The sequence below is a fragment of the Rhinopithecus roxellana genome, chromosome 14 (genome assembly GCF_007565055.1).
Source record: "Rhinopithecus roxellana isolate Shanxi Qingling chromosome 14, ASM756505v1, whole genome shotgun sequence".
Lineage (NCBI taxonomy): Eukaryota > Metazoa > Chordata > Mammalia > Primates > Cercopithecidae > Rhinopithecus > Rhinopithecus roxellana.
In genome coordinates this window covers 66,711,072-66,725,208 of record NC_044562.1, presented here as the reverse complement: position 1 = coordinate 66,725,208, position 14,137 = coordinate 66,711,072, and the positions used below count along the sequence as shown (strand labels likewise).

The 14,137-nt window shown below is 41.5% G+C and overlaps 1 protein-coding gene across 4 annotated transcripts in view; it reads left to right on the top strand.

Moving 5' to 3' along the window:
• Window positions 1–14,137, top strand: part of LOC104655173 (DIS3-like exonuclease 2) — a 324,355-nt gene that overhangs the window by 16,645 nt on the left and 293,573 nt on the right. For all 4 annotated transcript variants that reach the window (XR_004053181.1, XM_030916406.1, XM_030916405.1 and 1 more), the window contains exon 4: window positions 1,172–1,273. Coding sequence is in view for 3 of the 4 variants with exons in the window: in XM_030916406.1 (XP_030772266.1) it covers window positions 1,172–1,273 (102 nt within the window). In the remaining variant the exon portion in view is untranslated. The remainder of the gene's footprint in view (window positions 1–1,171; window positions 1,274–14,137) is intronic.

Sequence of the window (14,137 nt, the reverse complement as noted above, 5' to 3'; positions counted from 1 at the left end):
GTTTTGTGGCTAACACAGTAGCTTTTCCTCGGGGACTAGGGTGGGGTCAGTTTTGGCAGAGTGTGCAGGCCACAGCTGTCAGCCCCTAGCGAAACTGGAAATTGAGCAGAAAAACTGTTCTAGAAGATCTCTAATGGTTTGTAAGTGGAAACTGTAAAAAATGCTGAGTGACTAAAATCTGCCCCCCCCCCACCTTTTTGATTTGGTGATTTTGGGATATTAATTTTAACTTTAACTAAAGTTTCATAGTAATCACCTTCAGTCCATTGAGTGTTGTGTTAAATCTTATCTATGTCAGGTGTCCCTATTAGAAAAATTTGAGTGATGGTTTTCCAGACCCTTTTGCTGTCATCTCCTGTAAGAAAAAGTATTTTACTTCTTTCTTATTCTCTGAAAAAGAGCACATCATATAAACTTGTAGAGAATAGAAGGATAAGAGTACATGTTTGTTGGTGAAACATTTTGAAAATATTTCCTTTTCTCAGGAACCCTGACTGCTGCAGAAGGCTTGCATTTCCTTAGCTATTTTGTTTATTTAAAATTACAAAGTAATTTGGATTGCTAAGAAGACTCTGGCACCTATTTAAGCCAAGAAGTTGACACTTGGGGAGTTCACTGGGGAGCCACATTATTTAAAGTGGTTTGTTTCTGAGTGAGTGAGTGAGGATGAAAGTGTCTGTACCTTGTGTTCATTGTCTGGAGTTCACAGTGGTCCTAAGTCAGCAAAGTCGGTAGAGTGTGAAGATCATGTGATGAATCTCATATTACATCTCTTTCTTTCTCTTCTTTGCCCTCTGCTTAGGTCTCCATAAAAACAACCACAACTTATTCTCTCTGCCACTTTCTTGGGGGGCATTATGAATTTGCTGGTTTCCTCCTAGAGAGCCCAAATCTTAGAACCATTGCTGCTCCTGCCCTCAGTTTGTTTTCTTGCGGGAGATTATATGTTGTTCCTCTTCTGTTCTCTTGCATACCTTCTATTTTTATACTTCCTTGGTATGTTAAAAATTCATTTAGGATTAAAAAGGTATCAACATGCTTTATTTAATACAAAAAAGGATAACCTAAGAATAACTTGCTGTTTTCTATTTCAGTTTTGAAAGAATGCAATCTGTTTTTTGCTTTATGTATTTTTAAGCTCACTATTGTTTTATTTCTTTTTCCAACCTAGGATGGTGATCGAGACATTTTTATTGATGGGGTTGTTGCTCGTAATAGAGCCTTAAATGGGGATCTGGTGGTCGTGAAACTACTTCCCGAGGAGCAGTGGAAGGTGAGTTAAATTTTCCCTTTCTAATTATAGATTTCTTAGGACCTTTCACATTCCATGGTGCACCCACAAGGCATCATAAACTGGAGGAGTCACAGACCCCTCAGGCGCTGTGGTAAGATTGGGTGTAATCTACCACAATGCTACTGAATGCTTGGAACTTAGAAGCATCTGCTGGGCAGATTGTGAATCATCTGAGTTGTTCTCCCTGCTCCCTCTCTAGTGATCCATCCTCCCTGTCACATGCCTTGCACTGGTTTTTGGTATTCTTTTGAATACATACTGAGGGCCCATTCAAACTTGGTATGTATTATTTTCCTACATCCTATGCAGGGAGAACTAGAAAGACAAAGCCATGGAGACAGTGGCAGTCCCCACGCATTTCTGCTGCCTCCAGTGGAAAACCCAGGCAATACATATGGAGTTCTGTTGGCCCAGTTTGGTGATTGGGGTGCCTTGGCAGATAAAAATAGTTTGTCTGTGTTTTTATGAATCAGGGATTTAGTGGCAGAAGAAAATGTTTTTAATATGAGAATATTTTGGGTTTCAGTCTCCATCTGTGTCTATTAATTGGAAAGGAAGATATGGTTTTAGTTTTGATGGCTGTTTTAAATAAAAGTAAGGATCAGACATTGGAATGATTTGTGGTGACAACATCTTTGAATTGTCATGTAGGATTGGAGACTTGTATATCTAAGTCTGAATTTGTCTTCATATCATTTGTTTTATTTGGCTACATTCATTGGTACTCAAGAATTTGGTGTTCTTCAGTAAGATGTGTTATAGAGTAGTGATTAAAAGTATGGGCTTTTAGGCTAGGCTACTTAGATTTGAATCTCATCTCTGCCATTCATCTCTATAACTTTGAGCGAATTGTACAACCTTTCTGCTTCAAAGGTCTCATCTGTAAAATGGGAATAATCATGGTACATACTCCATTGGTTTGTCATAAGAATTAAATGAGAATAAATGTAAAAATTTTAGAATAGTGCCTAAAAATCTTAGAATGGTAGGAACTCAAGAAATGTTTTTTTTTTTTTTTTTTTTTTTTTTTTGAGGCGGAGTCTCGCTCTGTCGCCCGGACTGGAGTGCAGTGGCCAGATCTCAGCTCACTGCAAGCTCCGCCTCCCGAGTTTACGCCATTCTCCTGCCTCAGCCTCCCGAGTAGCTGGGACTACAGGCGCCCGCCACTTCGCCCGGCTAGTTTTTGTATTTTTAGTAGAGACGGGGTTTCACCGTATTAGCCAGGATGGTCTTGATCTCCTGACCTCGTGATCCGCCCGTCTCGGCCTCCCAAAGTGCTGGGATTACAGGCTTGAGCCACCGCGCCCGGCCAAGAAGTTCTTATTAGCTTTTCCAGAAAAGATGTGATATGCGCCACTGCACTCCAGCCTGGGTGATGGAGCTAGACTCTGCCTCCAAAAAAAAAAAAAAGATGTGATGTGAGGAGCACCATTTTATCTCAGAGCTTTGTTGAGGAATACATTATTTTTAATCTGGTACGGCTAAAGTAATTGAATTATAGCTATATCAGGTATTCATAGGGTGTAGGGAATTCAGTCATGATTAGGACTGACATAGTTCTTGCCCTCATGGAGCTTATAGTTTAATGGGGACTGCAGGTAGGAAAAGACAGATACTGATCACACTTATACAAATTTAAGTGTAATTTTAATTAATGCTGTGAAGTGCAGGTTTTTTTTTTTCTTTCTTTTTTTAAAATTATACTCAAGTTCTGAGATACATGTGCAGAATGAGCAGGTTTGTTACGTAGGTATACGTGTGCCATGATGATTTGATGCACCCATTAACCCATCATCTACATTAGGTATTTCTCCTAATGCTATCCCTCCCCTTGCCCCCATCCCCCGACAGGCCCCCTTGTGTGTGATGTTCCCCTCACTGTGCCCATATGTTCTCATTGTTCGACTCCCACTTATGAGTGAGAACATGTGGTGTTTGGTTTTCTGTTCCTGTGTTAGTTTGCTGAGAATGATGGTTTCCAGCTTCATCCATGTCCCTGCAAAGGACATGAACTCGTTCTTTTTTATGGCTGCATAGTATTCCATGTGTATATGTGCCACATTTTCTTTATCCAGCCTAACATTGATAGGCATTTGGGTTGGTTCCAAGTCTTTGCTATTATGAATAGTGCTGCAATAAACATATGTGTGCATGTGTCTTTATAGTGCAATGATTTATAATCCTTTGGGTATATACCCAGTAGTGGGATTGCTGGGTCAAATGGTATTTCTAGTTCTAGATCCTTGAGGAATCACCACACTGTCTTCCACAATGGTTGAACTAATTTATACTCCCACCAACAGTGTAAAAGCATTTCTATTTCTCCGTATCCTCTCCAGTATCAGTCGTTTCCTGACTTTTTAGTGATTGCCATTCTAACTGGCATGAGATAGTTGCATTTCTCTAATGACCAGTGGTGATGAGCTTTTTTTATATGTCTGTTGGCCACATAAATGTCTTCTTTTGAAAAGTATCTGTTCATATCCTTTGCCCACTTTTTGATGTTTTTTTTTTTTTCTTGTAAATTTAAATTCCTTGTAGAGTCTGGATATTAGCCCTTTGTCAGATGGATAGATTGCAAAAATTTTCTCCCATTCTGTAGGTTGCCTGTTCACTTTGATGATAGTTCCTTTTGCTGTGCAGAAGCTCTTTAGTTTAATTAAATCCCATTTGTCAATTTTGGCTTTTGTTGCAATTGCTTTTCATGTTTTAGTCATAAAGTCTTTGCCCATACCTATGTCCTGAATGGTATTGCCTAGGTTTTCTTCTAGGATTTTTATGGGTTTAGATCTTACATATAAACCTTTAATTCATCTTGAGTTAATTTTTGTATAAGGTGTAAGGAAGGGGTCCAGTTTTAGTTTTCTACATATGGCTAGCCAGTTTTCCCAGCACCACTTTTTAAATAGGGAATCCTTTTCCCATTGCTTGTTTTTCATGTCTCTATCTCCTTCAGTTCTGCTCTGATCTTAGTTATTTCTTGTCTTCTGCTAACTTTTGAATTAGTTTGCGCTTGCTTCTCTAGTTCGTTTAATTGTGATGTTAGGGTGTCCATTTTAAATCTTTCGCGCTTTCTCCTGTGGGCATTTAGTGCTATAAATTTCCTTCTGAAGACTGCTTTAGTTGTATGCCAGAGATTCTGGTACATTGTGTCTTTGTTCTCATTGGTTTCAAAGAACTTATTTATTTTTGCCTTTATTTCATTATTTGCCCAGTAGTCATTCAGGAGCAGGTTGTTCAGTTTCCATGTAGTTGTGAGGTTTTGAGTGAGTTTCTTTTTTTTTTTTTTGAGATGGAGTCTCGCTCTGTTGCCCAAGCTGGAGTGCAGTGGTGCGATCTCAGCTCACTGCAAGCTCCGCCTCCCGGGTTCACGCCATTCTCCTGCCTCAGCCTCCTGAGTAGCTGGGACTACAGGCGCCTGCCTCCACGCCCGGCTAATTTTTTGTATTTTTAGTAGAGATGGGGTTTCACCATGTTAGCCACGATGGTCTCCATCTCCTGATCTCATGATCCGCCCACCTTGGACTCCCAAAGTGCTGGGATTACAGGCATGAGCCACCACGCCCGGCCTTGAGTGAGTTTCTTAATCCTGAATTCTAATTTGATTGCACTGTGGTCTGAGAGACTGCTTGTTAAGATTTCTGTTGTTTTGCGTTTGCTGAGGAGTATTTTACTTCCAATTATGTGGTCAGTTTTAGAATAAGTGTGATGTGGTACTGAGAAGAATGTATATTCTTTTGATTTGGGGTGAAGAGTTCTGTAAATGTCTATTAGGTCCTCTTGATCTGGAGCTGAGTTCAAGTCCTGAATATCCTTGTTAATTTTTTGTCTCATTGATCTGTCTATTATTGACAGTGGGGTGTTAAAGTCTCCCACTAGTATTGCGTGGGAGTCTAAGTCTCTTTGTAGGTCTCTAAGAACTTGCTTTATGAATCTGGGTGCTCCTGTATTGGGTGCATATATATTTAGGATAGTTAGCTCTTCTTGTTGCATTAATCCCTTTATCATTATGTAATGCCCTTCTTTGTCTTTTTGATCTTTGTTGGTTTAAAGTCTGTTTTATCAGCAACTAGGATTGCAACCCCTGCTTTTTTTTTGCTTTCCATTTGCTTGGTAAATATTCCTCCATCCCTTTTTTTTGAGCCTATGTGTGTCTCTGCATGTGAGATGGGGCTCCTGAATACAGCACACCAATGGGTCTTGACTCTTAATCCAATTTACCAGTCTATGCCTTTTAATTGGGGGATTTAGCCTGTTTACATTTAAGTTTAATATTGTTTTGTGTGAATTTGATCCTGTCATTATGATGCTAGCTGTTTATTTTTCCCATTAGTTGATGCAGTTTCTTCATAGTGTCAATGATCTTTACGTTTTGGTTTGGTTTTTTTGCAGTGGCTGGTACCAGTTTTTCCTTTGTATATTTGTGCTTCTTTCAGGAGCTCTTATAAGGCAAGCCTGGTGGTGACAAAATCCCTCAGGATTTGGTTGTCTGTAAAGGATTCTATTTCTTCTTCACTTATGAAGCTTAGTTTGGCTGGATATGAATTCTGGGTTGAAAATTCTTTTCTTGGCCGGGCACGGTGGCTGAAGCCTGTAATCCCAGCACTTTGGGAGGCCGAGACGGGCGGATCATGAGGTCAGGAGATCGAGACCATCCTGGCTAACACGGTGAAACCCCGTCTCTACTAAAAACTACAAAAAACTAGCCGGGCGACGTGGCGGCGCCTGTAGTCCCAGCTACCGGGGAGGCTGAGACAGGAGAGTGGCATAAACCCGGGAGGCGGAGCTTGCAGTGAGCTGAGATCCGGCCACAGCACTCCAGCCTGGGTGACAGAGCGAGACTCCGTCTCAAAAAAAAAAAAAAAAAAATTCTTTTCTTTAAGAGTGTTGAATATTGGCCCCCATTCTCTTCTGGCTTGTAGGGTTTCTGCAGAGAGATCCACTGTTCGTCTGACGGGCTTCCCTTTGTGGGTAACCGGACCTTTCTCTCTGGCTGCCCTTAATATTTTTCCTTCATTTTAACATTTTTCCTTCATTTCAACTTTTCCTTCATTCGTGACAATTATGTGTCTTCGGGTTGCCCTTCTCGAGAAGTATCTTTGTGGTGTTCTCTATATTTCCCAAATTTGAGTGTTGGCCTGTCTTGCTAGGTTGAGGAAGTTCTTCTGGATGGTATCCTGAAGTGTGTTTTCCAACTTGGTTCCATTCTCCCTGTCACTTTAAGGTGCACCAATCAAACGTAGGTTTGGTCTTTTCATATAGTTCCATATTTCTTGGAGGCTTTGTTATTTCCTTTTCATTCTTTTTTCTCTAATCTTGTCGTCATGCTTTATTTTATTAAGTTGATCTTCAGTCTTTGATACCCTTTCTTCTACTTCATCAGTTCATATCTTGATACTTGTATATGCTTCACGAAGTTCTCGTGCTGTGTTTTTTAGCTCCAGCAAGTCATTTATGTTCTTCTCTAAACTGGTTATTCTAGTGAGCAATTCCTCTAACCTTTTATCAAGGTTCTTAGCTTTCTTGCATTGAGTTAGTACATGCTCGTTTAGCTTGGAGGAGTTTGTTATTACCTACTTTCTGAAGCCTACTTCTATCAGTTCGTCAAACTCATTCTCCGTCCAGTTTTGTTCTTTTGCTGGCAAGGAGTTGTGATCCTTTGGAGAGAAGAGGCATTCTGGTTTTTGGAATTTTCAGCCTTTTTGTGCTGGTTTTTCCTCATCTTTGTGGATTTATTTACCTTTGGTTTTTCCTGTTGGTGACCTTCGGATGGAGTTTTTGCATGGTGGTCCTTTTTGTTGGTGTTGATCTTATTGCTTTCTGTTAGTTCTCCTTCTAACAGTCAGGCCCCTCTTCTGCAGGTCTACTGGAGTTTGCTGGAGGTCCACTCCAGACCCTGTTTGCTTGGGTATCACCAGTGGAGGCTGCAGAACAACAAAGTTTGCTGTCTCCTCCTTCCTCTGGAAGCTTCATCCCAGAGGGGCGGGCACCCACCAGATGCCAGCCGGAGCTCTCCTGTATGAGGTGTCTGTTGACCCCTGCTGGGAGGTGTCTCCCCATCAGGAGGCACAGGGGTCAGGGACCCACTTGAGTAGGCTGTCTGTCCCTTATCAGAGCTTGAGTGCTGTGCTGGGAGATCTGCTGCTCTCTTCAGAGCTGGCAAGCAGGAACGTTTAAGTCTGCTGAAGCTGCACCCACAGCCGACCCTTCCCCCAGGTGTTCTGTCCCAGGGAGGTGGGAGTTTTATCTATAAGCCCCTGACTGGGGCTGCTGCCTTTCTTTCAGAGATGCCCTGCCTAGAGAGGAGGACTCTAGAGAGGTAGTCTGGCTACAGGGGCTTTGCAGTGCTGCAGTGGGTTCTGCCCAGCTCGAACTTACTGGTGGCTTTGTTTACACTGCAAGGGGAAAACTGCCTACTCAAGCCTCAGTAATGGTGGATGCCCTTCCCCCACCGAGCTTAAGTGTCCCAGGTCGACATCAGCCTGCTGTGCTGGCAGTGAGAATTTCAAGCCAGTGGATTTTAGCTTGCTGGGCTCCATGAGGGTGGAGTCTGCTGAGCTCCCTGGCTTCAGCCCCCTTTCCAGGGGAGTGAACGGTTCTCTCTTACTAGTGTTCCAGGTGTCACTGGGGTATGAAAAAAAAAAAACAAAAAACTGCAGCTAGCTTGCTGTCTGCCTAAACAACTGCCCAGTTTTGTGCTTGAAACCCAGGGCCCTTGTGGTATAGGCACCCAAGGGAATCTCCTGGTCTGAGGGTTGCAAAGACCGTGGGAAAAGCATAATATCTGGACCAGAGTGCACTGTTCCTCACAGCACAGTCCCTCATGGCTTCCCTTGGCTAGTGGAGGGAGTTGCCTGACTCCTTGTGCTTCCTGGGTGAGGTAACACCTCGCCCTGCTTTGGCTTGCCCTCTATGGGCTGCACCCACTGACTAACCAGTCCCAGTGAGATGAACCGGGTGCCTCAGTTGGAAATGCAGAAATTACCCACCTTCTGCGTTGGTTTCACTGGGGGCTGCAGACAGAAACTGTTCCTATTTGGCCATCTTGTCTGGGAATCCTCTTTTTTCTTTTTGAATTACGGTGAACTTTCCTAGTTCACATCCACCTCCCAGCTTCATCCCCAGTTGCTGCCAATTGTTGATATGGTGTCCTCCCTGGATTCCTTGAAAGCATAGCTAAGGGCTGGCTTCAGAAGTTCTAGGTATATAGGTTGATTTAGGTCACTTCGTGTTTTCTTGAATCTAGCCTAGTGATGACCAGGTCCAAGAAGACAAGAGAAGTGTATTAGGGCCAGGTCAAACCAAAGGAAACATTCCTAGAGGTCATTTGAGGGAGTAAAGAGGCAGCATGGTAACGAAGAAGAGCCAAAGAAAGAACAGAAAGATGGTGGCATCTTTTGACCTAAGACATGAGAATGGTAGAATAGGGAGAAGCAGAAGAATGGTTAGCAAGCTGGGTGGGTCTAGACCAGACCAGAGCAGGTATAGGTGCTGACTGATTGAACATTAGGCATGGAAAGCTTACAGTAGAGCACTAGTAGAGCTCTACAAAAGTGGATGAGGTTGCTTAAAAGTGCAAGGCCAAGTTACCTGGCATCCTTTCTGCCTTTGGACGCAGGCAACAGATGGCCAAAATAAGGAAACATATGAATAAGTAAGTCTGTTGCATTGTTTTCCTTGGTTCTCACCCCCTTTATTGGTAAGACAGTCAGCACAGCCTTTCCTGTGCTGTTAGAAGTGCTCTTGCTTCAGGCAGGAAGTCTAAGAAGATGGGGTAGGTTGTTGACCAAAGCTTGGGGTTAGGTTGAGGGTTAAAGCGTTTGCTGTTGTTGAGGTCTGGAAGGAAAGGTTTGGGATTTGAGCATTCTTGTTTCTGCCTTGGTGCCTTTTTTTCTTGGACAAAAATCTGTACCTCTTTTAAAACCCAAGACAACAAAGTTGTGTTTTTCCCTAGAGGCCTAATTTTATGAATTTCTAGGTCATAAAATTAGCTTAGTGTTACCTATTTCTACAAACTCTTATCTGTTTAGCTCCTTACAGAGGGGCTGCTGGCTGCCTCTGAAGCTTTCAGAAAATTTGAAATGTAGAGGGTAGCCCTGGATTCCTTATTATTTTGTTTTTGTGGAGCTCCTGAGAGTCTTCACAGGGGCTGCCTGACAACTGCTTTTTGTATTAAAGTCAGCCCCATTAGGTATGTCTCTCAGGCCTCATTAGTTAGAATATTTCACAGCTTCTCATTCTGAAGTGGGGGAGTTCTGCTGGCCTTAGCCCACCTGTGATAGTTGTTGGTGACAGGGTCAAAGTAGGGAGAAGAGAATATTCAGACTGTCATCAAGAATCCCTGACGTCTAGAATATAAACATCTCCAAACATACTGGCCAATTGTCTTATAGGTTTGTTAGTACAAAAGCATATTGTTATCAAAGGAATCTGTAGTCAGTAGCGTGAGCCAATGTGGATTAATTGGATTATTCATCTTTGCTTCTTTCTGCTTGTTATGCTCACTCCTCTTGGGTATGTAAACTACAGGGCTTTTGGGGTTTTAGAAAAAACAACAGTTCTTTTCGTTGTAGTAGTAAATAGTCAATTTATTTCACAGCATGATTTTTGGCAAAATAGATAGCTGTATGAGTATCAAGCTGTGAGGCAATAATGAAAAATAATTTACTCTTATATAACTCTTTGAAGTTCAGATTTTTCGACATTTTTACTGTTTTTTTATACTTTTTATTACAGAAATCTGATGAAAGATAGTTGAGAGGCAAATGATAGTTTCTTCCTTTGTCAAGTGGGATATTAAGGTACTGTGAGAGTAAGTGACTGGTTTGAGGACTGAGAGTTTTTGGCAGAGCCAGGGACAGAATCCAGATCTCTTGACTTTCAGCTTAATGTCCTTTTCCCCAGATTTTCAAAGTGGAGATCATGTCCCCAAATGGTTAGGAAGCATTGATCCTGACAATTCTGCCTGGAGCAGTTCAAGGTACCCAGTGGCTTCTCATCTGCCATTCATCCTGCCCTGTGCTAGATCCTAGAGATACAAAGTAGAATACGTCACAGGCTTTGCCCTTAAGGAGTTCATAGGCTGGTTGGGAAGAGAATGGAAACAATTATGGTACGGTTTGCAGGATGGAAACAGAAATACCACATTGTTATGGGAGAAACAAACTCTATTTGAAAGAATTGGGGAAGATTTCATAGAAGTTACATTAGAGTTAAGGTTTAAAGGATGGGAATAGAGAAAGAGAGAGGATTTGTTTTATTTCAAGGTGAGAATGATTTGGCAAGAGGGGATTATGAAAATTTCAGGTTTCAGGGAGACATGTATGGATCAAAGCTTTCTCTTCCTGCTATACTATTGGCTGAGTATGGCAGCCTCTCTACTAACTCTCCCAGACACTGGAAGAAGCAGGGGGCTCCTAACTCCTCTCAGGATACTGCCCTCAAGGGAGACTGAAAGGGGGACCATGGCACCCTTTTACAGAGACTCTTGGAGCATTGCTGCCTGCTCGGTAAACTCTTGTTTGCCATTTATTTGATCTTCGCCCTGCTTCTTCCATTCTCTTTCCTTTTTTTCATCAAGTTCACCTCCCATAACCATAGCCCATACTTGTCTTTCATCTTTTGGTTAACTGTAATGAGTTTATTCTATTACTTTCCTTCTCTTAATACCCCAATACAGTAAATTACAAATATGCATGTTTAAACCCTGTGGGTACTAATAACAACTGCTAACTTATTGGTGCTTACTGTGTGCCAACCAGGTGCTATATTTAGTGCCTCTGTACTATTCTTTTGTATGTTGTTACTTCTATCCCAATTTTATGAATGAGAAAACTGGGGCTTAGTTTAAACATCTTATTTAGGGAACATATAACTAAGGAGTAACAGAGTGGAATTCAGATTTACATCTCCTGGCTTCATGATCACATTGTTATTTGTTATTCCAGAGATATCAAGGAGAGAGTTATTTGATCTGTAGACAGATATTGTCAGGCGTCATAAAAATTAACACACATTTAGAAAATAACAATATATGCTTTAGCATTAGGTAATAGGTAATATCTTAAATTGCCGTCAAGAAGATGACTTTATCAGTTGACATAACCAAAAGCTTAGTGTTAGTCTCAGAAAATAAACAATTCAGAAAATATTAATTAGAATTCTAGTAGTTGTATCTTAGGACTGGAGAGGTATGATAGGACATTATGGAGACAGGTGTTGAGAATGAGGGAGAACCTTAACGGATACCTGCCCTAGACAGTAGAGCTGACCCAACAATAAAAGTCAAATCAGAGTTGCAGCTTGCTGTTCAAGGCAAAGAGTCAAAGGGGTTACAGACCCAGATGCCATTCCTGCAGATCCCAAATTCATAGTACTTGGATGCACAGGTATTCAAAAGGCAGGTAGGCAGTTGTCATATAGGAGGAAGTGGGTCCTACTGGGGCTTTGGGACAGGGTGCTAAGTTCAGAAATGTGGGACTGTTTTCTTATAAGCAGAGTGGTAGAAGCAGCCACTGGGCTAGGAGTCAAGGATGGGATTTGATCCTCAAGCTAGGAGAATTGACTAGAGTCATATTGGGAGCAAGAACCAAAACAGAGGACCAGCCTTGAGAACCAGAATTCTGAGTCTTTTTTTGGTTGTACCAAAGGAGTCCTGGGAGCACAGAATTCAGCTATGGTGTCTTAGTTGATGCAGCCATAGTGATTGGCTCAGAGAAAATAAGAGTGAAAGAGGCTGACAGAGCATATCAAAATTACACTCAATCGGCAAAACAACGTGATACGGAACCTAACTAGCAAAAGAGGTGGATTTCAAATGAATCTTTTACTCATTGGAACTTTGTTAAAAATATATGGGAGGCCGAGAAGGGCGGTGGGAGGCCGAGACAGGTGGATCACGAGGTCAGGAGATCGAGACCATCCTGGCTAACACGGTGAAACCCCGTCTCTACTAAAAAATACAAAAAAACTAGCCGGGCGAGGTGGTGGGCGCCTGTAGTCCCAGCTACTCCGGAGGCTGAGGCAGGAGAATAGCGTGAACCTGGGAGGCGGAGCTTGCAGTGAGCTGAGATCCGGCCACTGCACTCCAGCCTGGGCGAGAGAGCGAGACTCCATCTCAAAAAAAAAAAAAAAAAAAAAAAAAAAAAAATATATATATATATATATATATATATATATATAGTAAGACAGGCAGGAATCTACTTGATACATTGATACCTGTTGGAAACCTAATAATACTAGGGACTCATTTATTTCTCCCACATGTATTTGTGCAGCACCTGCAGGGTACTGAGAGGATAGAGTGGTAATACATCAGTCAAGTACTTTGTTAGCAAATCTAAATTTCTCTCAAGACAGGATTATTTCACTTAACTTACAGCAGAGCAAAGTCTATATATGATTTAAGGAGATAGGGTTCATCAAGGGAATAATAGATGTATAGTTATTTCGGAAGACATTGGCACTGAAAGAAAGAAATAACTTGAGTTTGAAAGAATAAAGGAAGGGTTGATAGGAGTGACTACTCTTGTTCTAAATTAAACAAACGTAGAAATCAAAGTGCACATTTAATCCCTGATTTTCAAGAGTTGTTTCAAACCTCTTTATGGTCACATGAAATTGGTTTAGTACAGTAAATTGTTTCCTTTGACAACTAACTTTTCCTTCAAGTGATTGTTTTAAAGTTTTGTGTTCCAAGTTCTTCTTTAAATATGCACCCATCATACTAGATTATATTTAATCCATTCTCTTATATAACCACTATCATTTTGGATTGCTCTCAATTCCAGTGGAATTAGAATTTCTTAGAACTGTTTGGTTTCTTGGCCTGCATGGCAGGCCTAAAAGAGACTTGGAAGGTACTCAGTGATAGGAGGGCAAGATCTTTGGAGCCTCCATCAAGAGTAGTATGGTAGGTGAGGTATATCCACTAACATGATCAGATTTTCCCAAGATTGCTATATACACAGACTATTTTTAACAGTCATCTTTTTTTCTTCATTACTGCCAGCTCTGGATCAAATACTTCAGGTTCTTGCCTGCTTTAAACATGCCCTCAGATCTCTGTAATTCAAGTTGAAATGTCTGAAATAAGGAAAGTATAGTTTAAGGATAGAGTAGCTTATTTATGCTGGGAAACTCCCAGTTAATATTTCAGGGTTATTTTCTAGAAAACTAATTTATCTCTCCTTAACCCCATGGAGATGTTTTGGTGAAAACCACATTTATTGTAACGAATGAGTTAATGTAGATAAAATACTTATGGCAGTGATGGCACATTCTAAGTGCTCGAGAGATGTCAGGTATTACTACTATTAGTCTTAGAAATGAGGACCAAGAACATGGTTTAGCCACAACACATGATAACTCAGGTTAACTTTTTATAGCTCTTGAATGTACCACATTTACTGACAGAAGACAAAATATTCACGTGAAATGTTGGTGTTTTAGTACGTGTTTCTTTGAGTCATCTGCCTTGCTGAACAATTGTGTGATAGGCAAGGTTATACTCTGGAATTATGTGGTTTATTTCTTACTCATGCTCACTGCCCATCAAGACCATCTAGGGGCTTTGCTTTGCATTATCTTTACTCCAGAGCCCAGGATGGATGGAACATAGACCATCAGAAGTGCTCCCTTTCTCTGTGGCAGAAGGAAACAGAGCCAAGGAGGGCCACATTTAAAATGCCCCTGTCCAGAAGTGATGGAGTCACTTCTGCTCATAGCTCATTGGCAAGAATGAGTCACGTGACACCACCCAACCACAAGAGGACCAAGAAGTGCAATCCTACCAAATGTCTGCAAGTAGGGATATAACAGGACGTATCTGGTAAACTGTGCTAA